Source organism: Electrona antarctica (genome assembly GCF_951216825.1).
Source record: "Electrona antarctica genome assembly, chromosome: 3".
Classification (NCBI taxonomy): domain Eukaryota; kingdom Metazoa; phylum Chordata; class Actinopteri; order Myctophiformes; family Myctophidae; genus Electrona; species Electrona antarctica.
In genome coordinates this window covers 4818051-4834383 of record NC_136808.1, presented here as the reverse complement: position 1 = coordinate 4834383, position 16333 = coordinate 4818051, and the positions used below count along the sequence as shown (strand labels likewise).

Here is a 16333-nt window from a genome sequence, read left to right as displayed (position 1 = left end):
AAACAAGGAGTCAAGAAACAAGGTTCTAACAAATACTCACAGTGACAATAAACCAACAGAGAACTGAAAACACAAGGGCATATAAAAAAACAGGGACTAACTAGACACAGGTGAATACAACTGACAAATCAACACAGGGATTGGCTGGGAGACTAACAGGACACAGGTGGAGAAAACTACACTAATCACAGGGTTAGACAAGGCAGGTAAGCAAGGCCCAGGCGGTGGCGTAACCGTCTGGTAATCCAGTCGCAGTGTGCCGCGGGTTCGACTCCCGAGCCCGACACGGCCTTTACTGCATGTCTTCCCCCATCTCTCTCCCGTTTCCTGTCAGCCTACTGTCTGTCCCTTCAAAAACTAATAAAAGGCGTAAGCCGCAAAAAAACATCTAAAAAAAAAAAAAAAAAAAAAAAAAGGCAGGTAAGCATGAGCGACACAGGAAACCAAAGACACTACATAGGCTACTACAAAATAAAAGGTAAACAAGAGTAAAACCCAAAAGAACCAAGGAACATAATGAAATCACAGCACGTTGACATAACAGGTCACGGAACGTGACACAAAGGTGCAGACGCAACTTGTGATTGGCCGGAATGAGATGATGTATGATAAGAGCGGCCCTCACTTCACACGGGTGTGATTCTTCCCAATCTATTCTACTACCCCGACCCTGATAGTCAGGGCGTGAATCCTTCCCTCAAGGTACAATCAAGGTCGTCTCCAGTTATGTCCTCTAGTCTCTACCAAGGAATCTCCCAGCCGGCGGTTTTCCTTGTATTTATTTGTTATAATCACCATATTGCGACAAATGTTAAAAAACGTTCTTTTGTCGATCCATAATGTTCTGTCCACCTCCACTTGTTACTTGTGCAAGCAGAGCGCGCAAGTAATAGTTTTCGTCCAGTGCTTCGATGCGTATGTCGCCGTTTGATGTGTATGCGCCGTGCCAGCGTATGACGTAATGCAGGGGTTCTCAACGTTTTTGGCCGGGGACCCCCGGAAATGCTTTGGCAATGTCTCGGGACCCCCGCCCCGCCCCCTCCCAACCCCCAATATAAATTGACTGCTACAATAACCTTAAACCATTTTGGGCGGGAACCCCTTTTGGTGTTTTAAGCATTGTTATAATTTAGCTATTGAAAAATAGCAGATCTACAAGCTTGTAGGTCTGCTATCTTTGAAAAATCGTGAAAATAAAATTTTAAAAAAACCCTTTTTTTTTTTTTTTTTTTTTTAAATAATTTGGGGACCCCCTAAAATAATTTGGCGACCCCCCGAGGGGTCGCGACCCACGGGTTGAGAACCCCTGACGTAATGACTACTTGTGAAGAACGCTGTACTTCCGCATTTTTTCGATTTGGTCACCAACGTCCAAAATGCGGAAGTGCTCAATGTTGAACCCTAAGCTGCACCGGGTTTCCTCGTGCTAAGCCTGCAGTATCTCAGCTCTGGCCGAGCGCTTCAACGTTGGAGAGCCTCCCTGCTGGGTGGCGAGGAGCTAGCTAGTTTCAAAAAGGGCCTATATGGTCTAGTTTTAGTTGACTAAATGTCAACTAAAACTAAGGTTTTAGTTGTCTGAATCTACAGTTGTGACCACACGCGATATAGGGACTGCCATCGCGGGGGTGGCAATTGTTGAGGACAGCTGAAAAACAATTTTCTTTGTCCTTTTTTATTTTTCTGTCTAAAATAATCTGAAGCTATATTATTATTCATGTCATGTTAGAGCAGGTCTGTAATAAATGTCAGAGCTGATATCGACATATAAATATGAAATAAATGCTTAAACATGTCACTATGTCTAATGTTATAACCATTGGGTTAACCAATGCTAACTAGACATACGGCTTCCCTGCTAAAGTATGAAAATTCCTGTTGATTTAGTCGACTACGATGTATTTTGGCGGGCCTTGATGCCGTCGTAATGACTGATTTTACACGCCGACCTATGAGCTTGTAGATTATTTTGATTTGATTAGAAATGCAGCAATGTTGAAACTTGATTTCTCTATTCAGACTTTGTTTCCATCTGAGATTACTTAAATAACAAAAAGGTGGGCATAATACGCTTCGGCTTCCCCTTTCCTTTTCGGTCAATTGTGTCATGTTGTCAATCCTTTTTATCTGTATGTAATAATGCTGGGATAAACCATGACCGAGACAAATAAACTAAATTAAAAAAACTAAACATCTGCTATTTTCAGCATCCAACCAAGTGTAAAATGACTTATACTGGATCTCTGGTCCACTAGTTTAGTCTTAGTTTTTATTATGAAATTGTCAATATATTTAGTCTTAGTTTCAGTCATCATAGCTTAGTTTTCATTTAGTTTCTAAACAAAATTAACACTGGTTCACATGAGTCTTGACACACTCACACACTCTGTTCCCCTGGTGGTACTTCGCCATCTGCTGGTGATATACTGGTACTTCTGTTACACTTCTGCAGTAATGATGAACTCAATACAAACATACCTTTTCATCACGATAAAACCATAGAAAACCTTCACAGCCACACGAACATGAATGACAAAATCACACTTTTAAATTGTCAGCAACTATCTGGTTGCGCCACATAGACCCCCAGACGCACAAGAAGTGGTTAAAAAATCATTCCTCACTAAAAACACATTTTTAATTGCAGACTTAATCAGACTTATCATCACTAAAGAGACCATCAAAAATTAGAGCTGAATGATACTCTCCAGAGACAGCATTATGTCAACCATGTTACGAAGAACAGAAGGCCACAGTCTTTCTTTTTGAGTGGTGTAAACCACTCCTACAACTGGCTTTGTTAGTTTACGTGTCTGTCTGTCTGTCTTGTCTGTCTGTCCGTACCAAAAAAAAATAGCATTGTTGCTATGGTCACCCAGTTCACACGGGTGTGATTTCATTACATCAGACATTACGTCAGACCACAGCTGATCAGTCTATATAAGACCTTACACCACTCAGTTCACACGGGTGTGATTTTTTGTATACATATAAATGTATTTATTTAGCATTTCAATGTCTTCCACTACAGTCACTTTACACAAGTAAAGAGAATAGATTCAACCTAGAGCAGCGAATCGACTGACTCTGATAGCAACTCTTGTTCTAAAGCCGTTACCGACGGATACATGGCAAAGAAACAGGAGGAATCTACTCGAGAATAAAATCATTAATTACTGAAAGGTGATTTTAGAGAGCATGTATAGGCGATAATAAGAAGAACCTTTTTAAATTCAAGAACTATTTATGCCGTTATACAAATCCTTGGTGAGATCACATCTTGAATTTGCAAGCTCAGTCTGGTGCCCTTACAAAATCAAATACATAGAGAAAATAGAGAAGGTTCAGAGAAGCGCTAGGCTACTAAATGAATACCAGGGTTGAAAGAAGTGTCATATGAAGAAAGGTTAAGACACTTACAGTTACCAACGTTAGTGTACAGGAGGCACAGAGGAGATATGATCGAGGTCTATAAACTTGTTCACCTTATGACTTTACAGCCGAGCCTGTTGTCCATTTCTGGGACAGGTATGAGTTGAGAGGGAATTCTCTTAAACTCTTACCACTAAATTGTCATTCAGAAAAGAGAAAGAATTTCTTTACACTTAGAGCTGTCAGAGCATGGAATAAACTTCCGGAGGAAGTGGTCCAGGCTCCCTCAGTCAACACTTTTAAGAATAGACTTGACAAATTTTGGTCAACAAAATATTTTTTGTGTAACTATAGGGCTGGCTTGTAAGGTCATAAACTGGTAAATACGGGACTTTGAAACTGTATTATGTATAGATATAAGAAAAAAAACAAAAAACAAAGAGTGCGGGTCAACATGTTTTTTTAATGTGTAAAAAAAAAGGGGGGGGAAAAAGAAAAAATATGAACGTATATATGTACTTTTAATATGTATTTATGTCTGTTATGAGTCTGGCGTAGAGGATTTCATCCTGTGCTGGAAATCTTTTCAATACATTTCAATAAATGTATGTATCTGCTCATGATGCTATAGTTCTGAATATTATAACAAAGTAAAATGTTTTTGAATGGCTAAAATATCTCTATTATCTTATGTGTCTTCTATGTTAACATGTTTTGGATATTTATGCAGTATGTAGAATATGTATACTGGTAATACACTGTGTTTAACTATCTTTTTATTATTATTGTTTCAGCTTCATCATCTACAGCAAAATGCAAACTAACTTCTAGGGAATAGCATAACACACACGCACACGCATACACACGCACGCACGCACGCATACACACGCACGCATACACACGCACGCACGCGCACGCACGCGCACGCACGCACGCACGCACGCACGCACGCACGCACGCACGCACGCACGCACGCACGCACGCACGCACGCACGCACGCACGCACACACACACACACACACACACACACACACACACACACACGTCTCCTGGAGGCTCAAAGGTTGTCGGTTGGATTCCCAGCTTCCTACTGGTTCTTGACCTTGTCCTCGTAGGTTCCGGCGTTCTTGTAGGAACCCACATAACCCGTCTTCTCAACCAGGTCCTCGCGGCCTCCACGACCTTTGCCCTTCCCGGATTCGTCGAAGCGTTGGCGATGAGCGCCAGTGTATTTGGTTGTGTCTGTCAGTCTGTCAGTTGCTCCGCCCCGTGTTGCTTTCTACTCGCACGCACGCACGCACGCACGCACACACGCACGCACGCACGCACGCACGCACGCACGCACGCACGCACGCACGCACGCACACACACACACACACACACACACACACACACACACACACACACACACACACACACACACACACAGCAAGAGACAATGCAGTCATTGTCAACCAAACAGCCTGAGGCTCACAACAAAAGCAAAACAACTGCAACCCAACAACCACAGCAAAGCAACCATTGAACAAACAAGCACAACCTGACAGACACATGGGTTTCTCTGGTAGTTGTCCAGTCTCTGCTTCTCTTAGTTGGTGTCCTGTATTAGTTTGTTGGTTTTTAAACTGTTAGTTGTTAAGTGTGTACATTTTCTTTCTTATTTAAATGCATTTATTTTGTTTTTTGCTACGTGTTATTGCTGTGTTAGCTAGCCTGTCAGTTTGTGATGTGTTCGTTGTCTATGTCAGTGGTTCTCAACCAGTGGACCTTGAGGGGGTTCCAGATGGCCCCCTGCAGCTAAATGATGATGGAGAGCTGGTAACCAAATGGACCAAATATAGATCTTTAACTCTTGACCCGTACGGTTCCATTTGGTTTCATTTTACGCTCTTGCGTTAAATTAATGTTAAACATCTGCATTACTTAATTTGCAAGAAATCTACACAATGAAAGAATGTATAGAAGGATTGTTATTTTTGATCGTTTGCCTGTTATCTATTGTACCACATCAATACCGCATGGAATTGTGGACAAAATATTCTTTTGTTTTAGGTCTCGACTTCTGAGAGGCTAAATGTCATCAAACGGTGGTCCGTGGCTCAAAAGCCGAATAAATAATGGATAAACAGGGGTTCTCAAAGGGTTGAGAAACACTGGTCTATTTTAGTGTTGTTCTGACCGTGACTCCAGTGATGTTGGGTCCTTTGCCCTCCAGCAGCTTGCTCATGGCCCCAAATGCCTCCTCCTTGCTTTGACCTTTGAACCTGCGGGAAGCCAAATCCTCCAAAGCTCTGATGAACTCCTCAAAGGTTATGACCCTGGATGTCTTCGCTCTTCACACAAAAGCACACAAACAAACAAACACACAGACAACAAACTGAATGTTACTCCTAACACACACACCCCTCTTCTTAAGCATCTCCTTCTAACTGTCCTCTCCTCCTACTATATATACACCTTCTCTTCCTCTTTTCTCTTAACACACTCTTAAACGTTCGCTCTGAAAGAATATATATTCAAAGATTTGTGCCGCATTTTTACGATTTTTCAAAAATAGCAGACCTACAAGCTCGTATCGTGCCACTCGGTGGCGCACTATGAGCTTGTAGATCTGCTATTTTTCAATAGCTAAAGTATAACATAATGCTTAGTTAAAACACCAAAAGGGTGAAACTGAACAATAGACAAAAAAATATAGTCTCATTTGCCTCTTTAATCGCTCGCCGCCGTATACTACTGCTATGGAAAAACCATCTACCTCCCTCAAACACATCCTGGTTACTAATGGGTCCTAATGTCATTTCTGAAACTAGAAAAGAAAAATTAAATTTGCTGTCCGCGGCTCTGTTGAAAACTTTTATAAACATTGGCAGCCTCTCATCTCTCACTTTGATTCGCGTCAAGCTATCTCATTGGACTAGATAAGTGTATAATTCACCCGAGGGTGCATACTTTGTTCTATCATTGTCACAATTCACAAGGAGCATATGCCATCTGAGGCTGAGTCAACATGCTGTTTTCACCCTGTCTTTCCCTTGTCTCGCTCTTTTCCTCTTTTTGTTTTTGTTCTTTTTTTTACCCTTTTTAAAAAATTCTTCTTCTCTTTTTCCCTCTATCGGCTACGCTTATTTCTATGGGTGGGAGGGGGGGGGTACTTGGGAGTAGGGGGAATACTGGTGGGGTTTTTTTTTTTTTTTTCATTAGGCTAATCAAGGAAACTTCAAACAAAGGCTTTGTTTGTTGAGCCGATGTTGAGTTGCCATTATATAATAATAATATAATGCAAATGCAAAAACTATTAATTATCCATAATAGTTTAAGTGATAGAAATGGTAATACATGAAATGATAATGCAATGAGGGATGTCAAAGGGTCAATGAAGTTAACAACACTTGCCATAAAAATCTAACATTTAACCCATTTTGGGCGGGAACCCCTTTTGGTGTTAGCATTATGTTGTGCTTTAGCTATTGAAAAATAGCAGATCTACAAGCTCATAGCGCGCCACAGAGTGGCGCGCTACGAGCTTGTAGGTCTGCTATTTTTGAAAAATCGAAGAACGACTGACATAGAAACATAGCTTTTTCAGAAAACTGTCAGGATGTAGAAGACATTTTTAGAATCTGATCTCAGGTCAAAAACATGTCTGTATCAGCTTAGTACTGTTTGGACCAACCTTTAATCATAAATCTGTCATCCAACTATATATGGTGCATTTATATAGCGCCTTTATCCAAGGCGCTTTACATAGATTGTGCATTTACATCCACCCATTCACACACCGATGGCGGCGGAAACCATGCAAGGCACCAACCTGCACATCGGGAGCAATTAGGGGTTCAGTGTCTTGCTCAAGGACACTTCGACACTAACTCTGGGGGGAGCCCACAGGGTTCGAACTGGCAACCTTGCGGATAACATTCCGGCCACTCTACCGCTGAACCACCGCCGCCCCTTGAACAGTTATATACCACTTACTTGACCTTGGAGAAGACGATGTCGACGTCGGTGCTGCTGATGTTCTTTCCGTCCACGATGTGACAGTCTTTACACAGCTTGGCCCAGTTCTTCCCGTTCAGCTCCCGGCCCGTTGCCGCGTGGTCGCCGTGGACCGCAAACCTCTTGAAGGTCTCCAGGAGCTGCGCCGTGCAGTCGCTGCTCTCTGCTACCGTCTTGTCTGCCATTCTGGGGGGAAAAAAAGTCTTGGAAGCAAAAGGTATAAGGTCATGAAAAATAATGCAAATGCATGCCTCACACAGTTATACTGCAATACCCATTGAACCCGTGGTGTCTGTCTGTCTGTCTGTCTGTCTGTCTGTCTGTCTGTCTGTCTGTCTGTCTGTCTGTCTGTCTGTCTGTCCGAGACCAGAAGTGTGGAAAAGTAATCAAAAGCACAAACACCCCCCGCCCCACACACACACACACACCCCTGCCACCAAATTGAACCCTGACAGTAGTTGTACAGTAGAGTAGTACAGTAGTACCGCTGTCCCAATATAAAGACACACACGCACGCACGCACGCACGCACGCACGCACGCACGCACGCACGCACGCACGCACGCACGCACGCACGCACGCACACACACACACACACACACACACAAATATTGATTTGACGTTCGCCCCACCGACTTCAGATTCGAGTCTTCGATACACGCGGTCCACACCCCCACAGGGAGTGCAGTGCCCGGTGTCGAGTCCGTCGGATAGCCGGTTGTCCAGAACCAGCACAAAAGCCTCTGCCCGGGCTCTGGACCTGCAATCACCCCTATATCTCCATATATGGAGCTGGCCTGTTCTGACATCACAATGATGGTTCTGACATCTGCATAGACCTTAGAGTATATATTAATAGAGACGTCACCGGATTTCTCCTCCCATCCACTTGCATTAAGTTGCTCAAAAGCGCATGAGGCGATTTCACTCCTCCTTCCGGGTAGGAACAGAGTGCATTCTGGGATGGATTGGGCCAAATCGTGAACGCGATGGCCGTTGACTGTCATTGCGCCGTTTGCGCGCGTTCACATATGAAACATAACGTTCACGTGTCATGGGCCCAATAACATGAACGTGCGCAATGATAGTCAACGGCCCAGCGCTGGCTCAAGCTGCAATACCAAATTCGGCCACTATGTCCATTTCGCCTCAGGGTTTCCTCTCGGTGACGTCTCTATTATTGAGTTGTGTAAACCACTCCTACGACTGGCTTTGTTAGTTTACGTGTCTGTCTGTCTGTTCGTACCAAAAAATGAGCATGGTTGATGCTGATTTCATTACGTCAGACTACAGCTGATCAGGCTATATAAGACCTTACACCACTCAGTTCACACGGGTGTGATTTTATTTATACAATAGACTCCAATCACTCCATATTTGGGCATAAAAGGGACACAGACATAACTAGAACTGCACTCTGTCGAGTGTTATACAAACTGTCGAATCTCAGCTTCTCTGTGAAAGAACGTTTGAAATATTGAATTATTAGGTTTAACTATTTGCTACGTACCTAGTTTTTGGAGGTAAAAAAGTAGTATTGTTAAGTATGGTAAGAGACGGCTTTCGATGGTGACGTATATGTCGATCAGTGTCAGGTGGATTAAAGGAAATGCCTCTATGTGTACAGTATATGTAATGTGTAAGTTGATTAGCGGTATACTGTGGTTACTTTGCGTATGCCCCATTTGATGCGTATGTATCGTAGCAGCATATGACGTCAGGGTATAACTGGCATAACTAGCTCTCAATGAGGACGTAATAAAGATGTGGATTAAAGGACCCAATGCCAGGGTGTAATTCGTTTTCGATGGTGACGTAATGACGATATGTTTTAGTGTCGGGAGGATTAAAGGTAATGCCCCTATGTATACATGTATGTACATGTATGTAATCTGACACCACTGCCATATCAAGCACAAGTAGTCATTACGTCATACGCTGGCACGGCGCATACGCATCAAACGGCGACATGGACGAAAACTATTACTTGCGCGCTCTGCTTGCGCAAGTAATAACTGGGTGGGGCATTCATTTCCAACTTGCATCGTTCCAAGTAGGCCATTGCCCAACGGGCACCGATCTAGTTCATCAGAACATAATATTTCATTTCATAAAGGTTTCACTTTATTTCTGCCACTGTTACTGTATATGCCACGAATCACGTGTATTTATTTATTTATTTTCTGGGACAACACTAAGACAGCTGATATAGCCTGGTACAACGTAACCTGACTCCGCCAGATGGGACAGAGTCAGGTTATGGTACAACGTGCGTCGAACAGGGAATCGAGGAAACTGGAGCAACAAGCATAGCTTTGCTGTGAAACAGAAAAATAAAACCCAACAACAACACTGGTGTCCTTTTGCCAAAAGGAAATACGAATCTTTACAAATCACTTCACCTGGGTGACCCAGGTGAAGTGATTAGGGTTCATGCTACATGGAAACAAGATGCACTGACCGATTGGAATCCGGTGACGTCTCTATAAATATATACTCTAAGGTCTATGCGGGGTCGGGGTGCATACTTAGTTTAGACTAGTCATTGGTTAGACATGGGTTAAGGTTAGGTTTACTGTAGGTGTGCTGCCCCGTGGGAGGTTAGGTTTAGGGTGAGGGTTTGAGATAGGTTGTAGTTGTAGGACTAATGACTGGTCTAACCAAATGACTAGTCTAAACCAAAAACTGTCTAAACTAAGTACTGCACCCGCTTTGACGCCATGTTCCCAAGGTCAGGAGCCTTTCTCCTGTTGCGTAAGGCAACTTTGATGTACACCCCCCCCCCCCCCCCCCCCCCCGATCCCCCGGGACATGATGCTGCATGTCGTAGCCTCGTATAGGGACAAACCCCTTCATGCTGAGTGCTGAGCAGGGTGGCATTGGATAGCATTTTTATAGTCTTTGGTTTGACTTGATGGTAAAACATCTTTACTGCAATACTGTCTATATATACACAGTGTTGAGTCAAATACCCGTGCGGAGAGCTTTAATACTGTAGAACAAATTACGTACTAAGGGAGATCGAGCTAAATCAACAACGCATTGATAGTATACATATAATGAAAATTATGTCATTGCTTAATACTAACTTTATTTAATATTAATAACTTTATTTATATAGCACCTTTCTAGGCATGAGCCACAAAGTGCTGCATAGGAAAATTCACAATCGATTTTTTGAACCTCTTAAACCCCAGGGGGGTCCAGGGGGGGAAATCAAAAACATCGGAGTTGTTACCTGAGACCTTGACCAGCCCCATTTACCCGCTGAGAGCTGTTCATGAGGTGGACAGCCGCTGCCCCCGCCGACGGGGGCAATGGGGCTCAAGAGGTTTTAACAAGTAACATGCTCTATCATAATAAACGTAATAAACACAGAAATAACCAAACATTAAGCAAATCAAGCTTGTCACTATCTCAATGCACGGTTCGGCAGTTTCAGTGGTTACTTTGTGTTGGCTTCTTTCCTGAAAAAAAAGAGATGTATCTTTATTTTTTAGAGTTTAGTTATCTGTTGTCTTCTAATTTAATGGTTACTTTTTGTTGGCTTCTTTCCTGCCATTATCTTTTTTTTTTATTCCATAGTTGTTTGATATAAAAAAAAGAGATCCATCCATCCATCTTCAACCACTTATCCGTAGTCGGGTCGCGGGGGCAACAGCTCCACCAGAGTGCTCCAGACTTCCCTCTCCAGAGCAACATTAGTGACTTCCTCCTGGGGGATTCCGAGACGTTCCAAGGCCAGTTAGTCGATGTATTTTCTCCAACTGCGCCTGGGTCTGCCCCGGGGTCTCCTCCCAGTGGGACGTGTGCCCGAGAGGCATCCTAACCAGAAGCCCGAACCACCTAAGCTGGCTCCTTTCCAGGCGAAGGAGCAGCGCCTCTACTCCGAGTCTCTCTCGTGTGACTGAACTTCTCACCCTATCTCTAAGGGAGATGCCAGCCACCCGTCGAAGAAAACTCATTTCGGCCGCTTGTATTCGTGACCTTATTCTTTCAGTCATGACCCACACTTCATGACCATAGGTGAGAGTAGGAACGAAGATTGCTCGGCAGACAGAGAGATTAGCCTTCTGTCTCAGCTCTCTTTTCGTCACAACAGTGACGGTACAGCGACTGCAATACCGCCCCTGCCGTCTTCTAATTTAATGCAATAACCTTAAATTAGTCGACATGACAAAACACAAAAACATTTAAGGTTTCATTGCAGTAAATGAGGTTATCGAGGCAATTTTACAATTACAAGTCCATACATAGATGTGAGAAGCTAAAGGGACGCTTTTTTGAGGGGCGCCTATGCCCAGCTTTGTGTATTAGTGTGTACCCCAATGATTTGATTGGCTGAGCACCCCATAGCGATGACTTGATTGGCTGAGCAATGTCCGTATTGAGGATAAAAAGTGAGGACAGAAAATTGAGGACACCAAATGATGCCGGAATATGATGATGTAGGATGATAAGAGTGCCCCTCACTTCACACGGGTGTGATTTATTTGAATATATAGAGCCTCAGCCTCTCCGTATACCTACACATGTTTCTCAAAGTGTGGTCCGGGGACCCTCAGGGTCCCCGAGGGAGTTCCAGGGCGTCCCCAGCAGAATTTGTTAACATAGCATCAAAACCAGTTTAGCCACTTTAGCAGTACTTAGTTTAGACAGTACTTAGTTTAGACTAGTCATTGGGTTAGACCAGTCACTAGTCCTACAACTACAACCTATGTCAAACCCTCACCCTAACCCTAACCTCCCACGGGGCAGCACACCTAAACCTAACCTTAACCCATGTCTAACCAATGACTAGTCTAAACTAAGCATGCACCCCACTTTAGCCCAATAAATAGCCAATGCTATTTTCAGAAAGTGTTGAAGAAATGTGGAAAAATAGACGTAAAAAAACGTTTGAGAAGCGCTTTATATATTCTCCAATCTACCTCCTCTCTCTCTGTACTTGCGTTCTTGTCTGGCTCTCCATCTGTCTTTGTGACTCCGTGACCATGGCAACCAGAAAGATTACAACACTGTGTGAGAGTGAGGTCATGTCTCACACCCCTACGACACACCCCTACCACACACACACACGCACGCACGCACGTACGCACGCACGCACGCACGCACACACACACACACGCACACACACACACACACACATGTGTGGCAGGGACATGTGTGTCTGTTGTGTATGCATACAGTAGTCGTGCCTGTGTGCGTCTGTGCGTGCATGTATGCATACAGTACATGCACGCATTTACAGTATGTGTGTGTGTGTGTGCGCGTGTGTGCTTGCGTGTGCATCTGTGCACATATTTCTGGATCATGTAGTGACTTGTCAATTAGGGAGGTTCCGTGCTGTAGAATAATAAATCACCAAACAGTTACCTAATCAATCATATTAAATATCATAAAACCAAACACAACACGTCACTGACTCCTGGGAGACTACTGTAACTGCCGCTGGACACACAGCTAGGGCACCTCCCTAGTGTTCTATACTGTTGGCCTGTCGGCCACTGGGAGCTGCCCACTACGACCACTGTGTTCGATACCAATAGGGGTCCTTGAGAGAGTTCCAGGGGGTCCCCAGCTAAATGATAATTAGGAACCAAATGCGGACCCATATATGGGTCTGTAACTCAGAGAGTGTACACATGGAACCAAATGCCATTTGGTTCCATTTGTACATGCACTCTCTGAGTTAAATTAATTTAGATTTTTACAATATACATTGGGGTCCCAGAGAAATGGGGGATCATAGTCTATATATAATTCAGGTCAAACTGAAATGAAAATGGTTGAGAATCACTGCTATAGAGCCGTAAACATATTCTCTTATGTGCGGTCCCAGCTGGGCATATCTTTTCTAATCTGCTTGCTAATGAGTGTCAATTTGGGGGTCCTTGACATGAAAAGGTTTGGGAACCACTTGTGTTCTGATACTGTTGTTGGCCACATGGGAGCTGCCCAGTACAACCACTGTGTTCCATACTGTCCAGGGACGCGCACACATTGACTTCAAAGGGGGCTTCAGCCCCTGCCCTTTTACCCGGCTGTAAAACCAACTGCCCTTTCCAGACCACGAATGTAGCATTTACTATGGTGAAAGAAATGCCACTCCTTTCCTTCCATGCCATGCCATTTAATTTTGTTGTTATTCATGTCCTCACTGTATTGCATTACTGCTATTATTTTTTAATGTTTATGCCTTTCAGCTGCATTTCATGGCATGAAAGGTGCTATACAAATAACGTTTTATTATTTTTATTATTATTATTATACCGGAAGGGCATCATTCTAGGAGAATAGCTTTTTTTCCGAAGTCTCCCGAACTTAGCTAAAGAGCGCTGGGTTGCGAAAACAGTTAGCTCTCAACGCTGTGAGCTTGTAGATCTGCTATTTTTGCTATTTTTGTCCAAAAGTGTTGCCCTCTTACGGGATTTCAGCTCTGCACGTCCCTGATATACTGTTGGCCACTGGGAGCTGCCCTGCAGTACAACCACTGTCACAAGGGGGCGCTAAGGCCTCATTCACACATATCAAACACCAATCAAGCAAATGTTTGGTCGTTTTTTTAGTTTTTTTAGGCCACCACAATGCTTTTCCAATGGGAGTCACATGGTTTCACCAAACATTTTGTTTGATGGGGGGGAGGGGCAGAACACCACCAGCAATCAGCAATCAAACACAAATGTTTGGTCAAACCATGTGACTCCCATTGGAAAAGCATTGTGGTGGCCTGAGGCTTCGTACACACATAAAGAACAACTGTGCTGTGCTCTGCCTGTATTTCATGGCCGCCCCAATGCTTTTCCAATGGAAGTCACGTGGTTTGACCAAACACTTTTGTTTGATTGCCCCCCCTCCCCCCATCACACACAACTGTTTGGTCAAACCACGTGACTTCCATTGGAAAAGCATTGAGGCGGCCATGAAACACGGACAGCACAGAGCATGTTCGTCTGATATGTCTGTACGAAGCCTAAAAAAACGACCAAACATTTGCTTGATTGGTGTTTGATACGTGTGAATGAGGCCTAACAAGACAGATGACTGATACAGCGGTTAGTTTAGTGTTGGTGTAACAGCGTAAATAAAACCTACAAAAATACCAGTTGGATGATGCAACTACTAATACTAGTCTACCTTCTAAATATGTTTCACCGGTACCATGCGGCAAGAATCCACTGTTGTTGCTGCTGTGTGCCACTCAACTGTCATTCTCAATGACGAACTATGACGCCATCAGATCGAAATGGCATCTGTAAAAGTGCCAGACGCTTCAGAAGAGATTAATTCACATATACTAGTATTGCAGTGCTACGCAGAGTGGATTGGATTTGTATACATTTAAGTCATGTACAGTATCTGCCACTCTTATCCCGTCGAAGAACACAAGTGTAATTAAAAGTGAGGTGTTACAAGGACATTCAGGACAGTATATATACAGTACATGTACAGTATAGCCTGTATGCCTGTGTGAGAGTTTGAAACTTTTTAAAGTAAGATTCACAGATCATATTGTACCACTACCAGGTTAATTAACTGTTTTGAAATCAAATCATACACGACACCAAAATCACACACACACACACACACACACACACACACACACACACACACACACACACACACACACACACACACACACACACACACACACACACACACACACACACACACACACACACACACACACACACACACACACACACACACATGGGTTGGCAATTCCCCAAAGGCAGCTGAAAAATATCACATTTTTGAGCCTGCGTTTCACTTTTAACACACGAAACAAATCAAATTGTCCCATGTGCCCCAGTAAAGGTATACACTTGAGTTAGATAGATAGATAGATAGATAGATAGATAGATAGATAGATAGATAGATAGATAGATAGATAGATAGATAGATAGATAGATAGAGTAAGTTTGGCTGTATATCAGCTGCATATCATTAAAATCTGAATACTGACCTGAGTGTGTCCTGCTAGCCAACCTGTGCTCTGTTTTCTCCCTTCTCTATCTCTCTTTACTGAACTAATGCCTCTCTTCTCCTCTTTTCTCTCCCCCTCTTCTACTCCTTCCTCTCTCACCCCTCCTCTCGTTTTCTTCCTCCTCCTCCTCATCCCTCCTTCCTTCACCTCCTCTGTGTCCCTCAGTCAAGTTTGAGGTCTTGTTGTCATCTGTTTGTCCTGTTGCCATGGTGACATCCTGTTGAACACCAATGGAGGGAAATAACACGCATGCACATGCACTCACCGCACGCGCGCGCGCGCACACACACACACACACACACACACACACACACACACACACACACACACACACACACACACACACACACACACACACACACACACACACACACACACACACACACACACACACACACACACACACACACACCCTCACAAACAGTGACCTACTACTCTACTGAATTGAAATAGGTCATGTTACTTGAGTTGGAGGGAAAAACAGTCCATAGGTCAAAAAAGTTTGTTTTGTTTTGGTGCTTCATTGTTGTAAATAGCTCCACTGTTGCCCAATTTGGGTCCAACGTTGAAGCTTTAAATGATGTACAAGGCAACAACTTCAGCAGCGGTCACATTCAGTATATGGGTGGGCTGTTTTTCCCCTTCAGTAAAACCTTTGTTCAAAGCTTTGACCAGACATGAGGAGGACAGAAGGACGCACGACTCTTAGCCGCCTTCGCCTACAGAATGTCCGCAATTTCTTTAACAAGATTACACACCTTGTTATTTATTTGTCTGTCTGTCTGTGCGTGCGTGCGTGCGTGCGTGCGTGCGTGCGTGCGTGCGTGCGTGCGTGCGTGCGTGCGTGCGTGCGTGCGCGCTGGCTTCCACAATGCAGGCGTTGGTGTTAGTGAAGTAAAACACATATTGTGCATTGTGTTGTGCCAATTCCTACGTACAGTAATATGATTTCTATTCACATAATATGTTCTGTCCACCA

At 43.6% G+C, this 16333-nt stretch overlaps 1 protein-coding gene across 1 annotated transcript; it reads right to left on the bottom strand.

The window, feature by feature from the left end:
- Positions 1-3902: 3902 nt before the first annotated feature.
- Positions 3903-15433, bottom strand: LOC306920197 (tubulin polymerization-promoting protein family member 3-like). Its single transcript, XM_079496864.1, has 4 exons — positions 15334-15433; positions 7348-7554; positions 5549-5702; positions 3903-4648 (listed from the first exon to the last, which is right to left on the bottom strand). Exons 2-4 carry the CDS (start codon positions 7551-7553, stop codon positions 4457-4459), a joined length of 552 nt encoding a protein of 183 aa, XP_079352990.1. The 5' UTR covers position 7554; positions 15334-15433; the 3' UTR covers positions 3903-4456.
- Between the last annotated feature and the right edge of the window lie 900 nt (positions 15434-16333).

What these genes read in the sequence shown, in the direction of transcription:
- LOC306920197 (XM_079496864.1), bottom strand. Translation starts at nt 7,553, where the DNA reads ATGGCAGACAAGACGGTAGCAGAGAGCAGCGACTGCACGGCGCAGCTC. An exon ending in ATCGTCTTCTCCAAGGTCAA is followed by an intron (nt 5,703 to 7,347) that starts GTAAGTGGTATA and finishes TTTTGTGTGAAG; the next exon opens with AGCGAAGACATCCAGGGTCA. An exon ending in CCAACATCACTGGAGTCACG is followed by an intron (nt 4,649 to 5,548) that starts GTCAGAACAACA and finishes GCGTGCGAGTAG; the next exon opens with AAAGCAACACGGGGCGGAGC.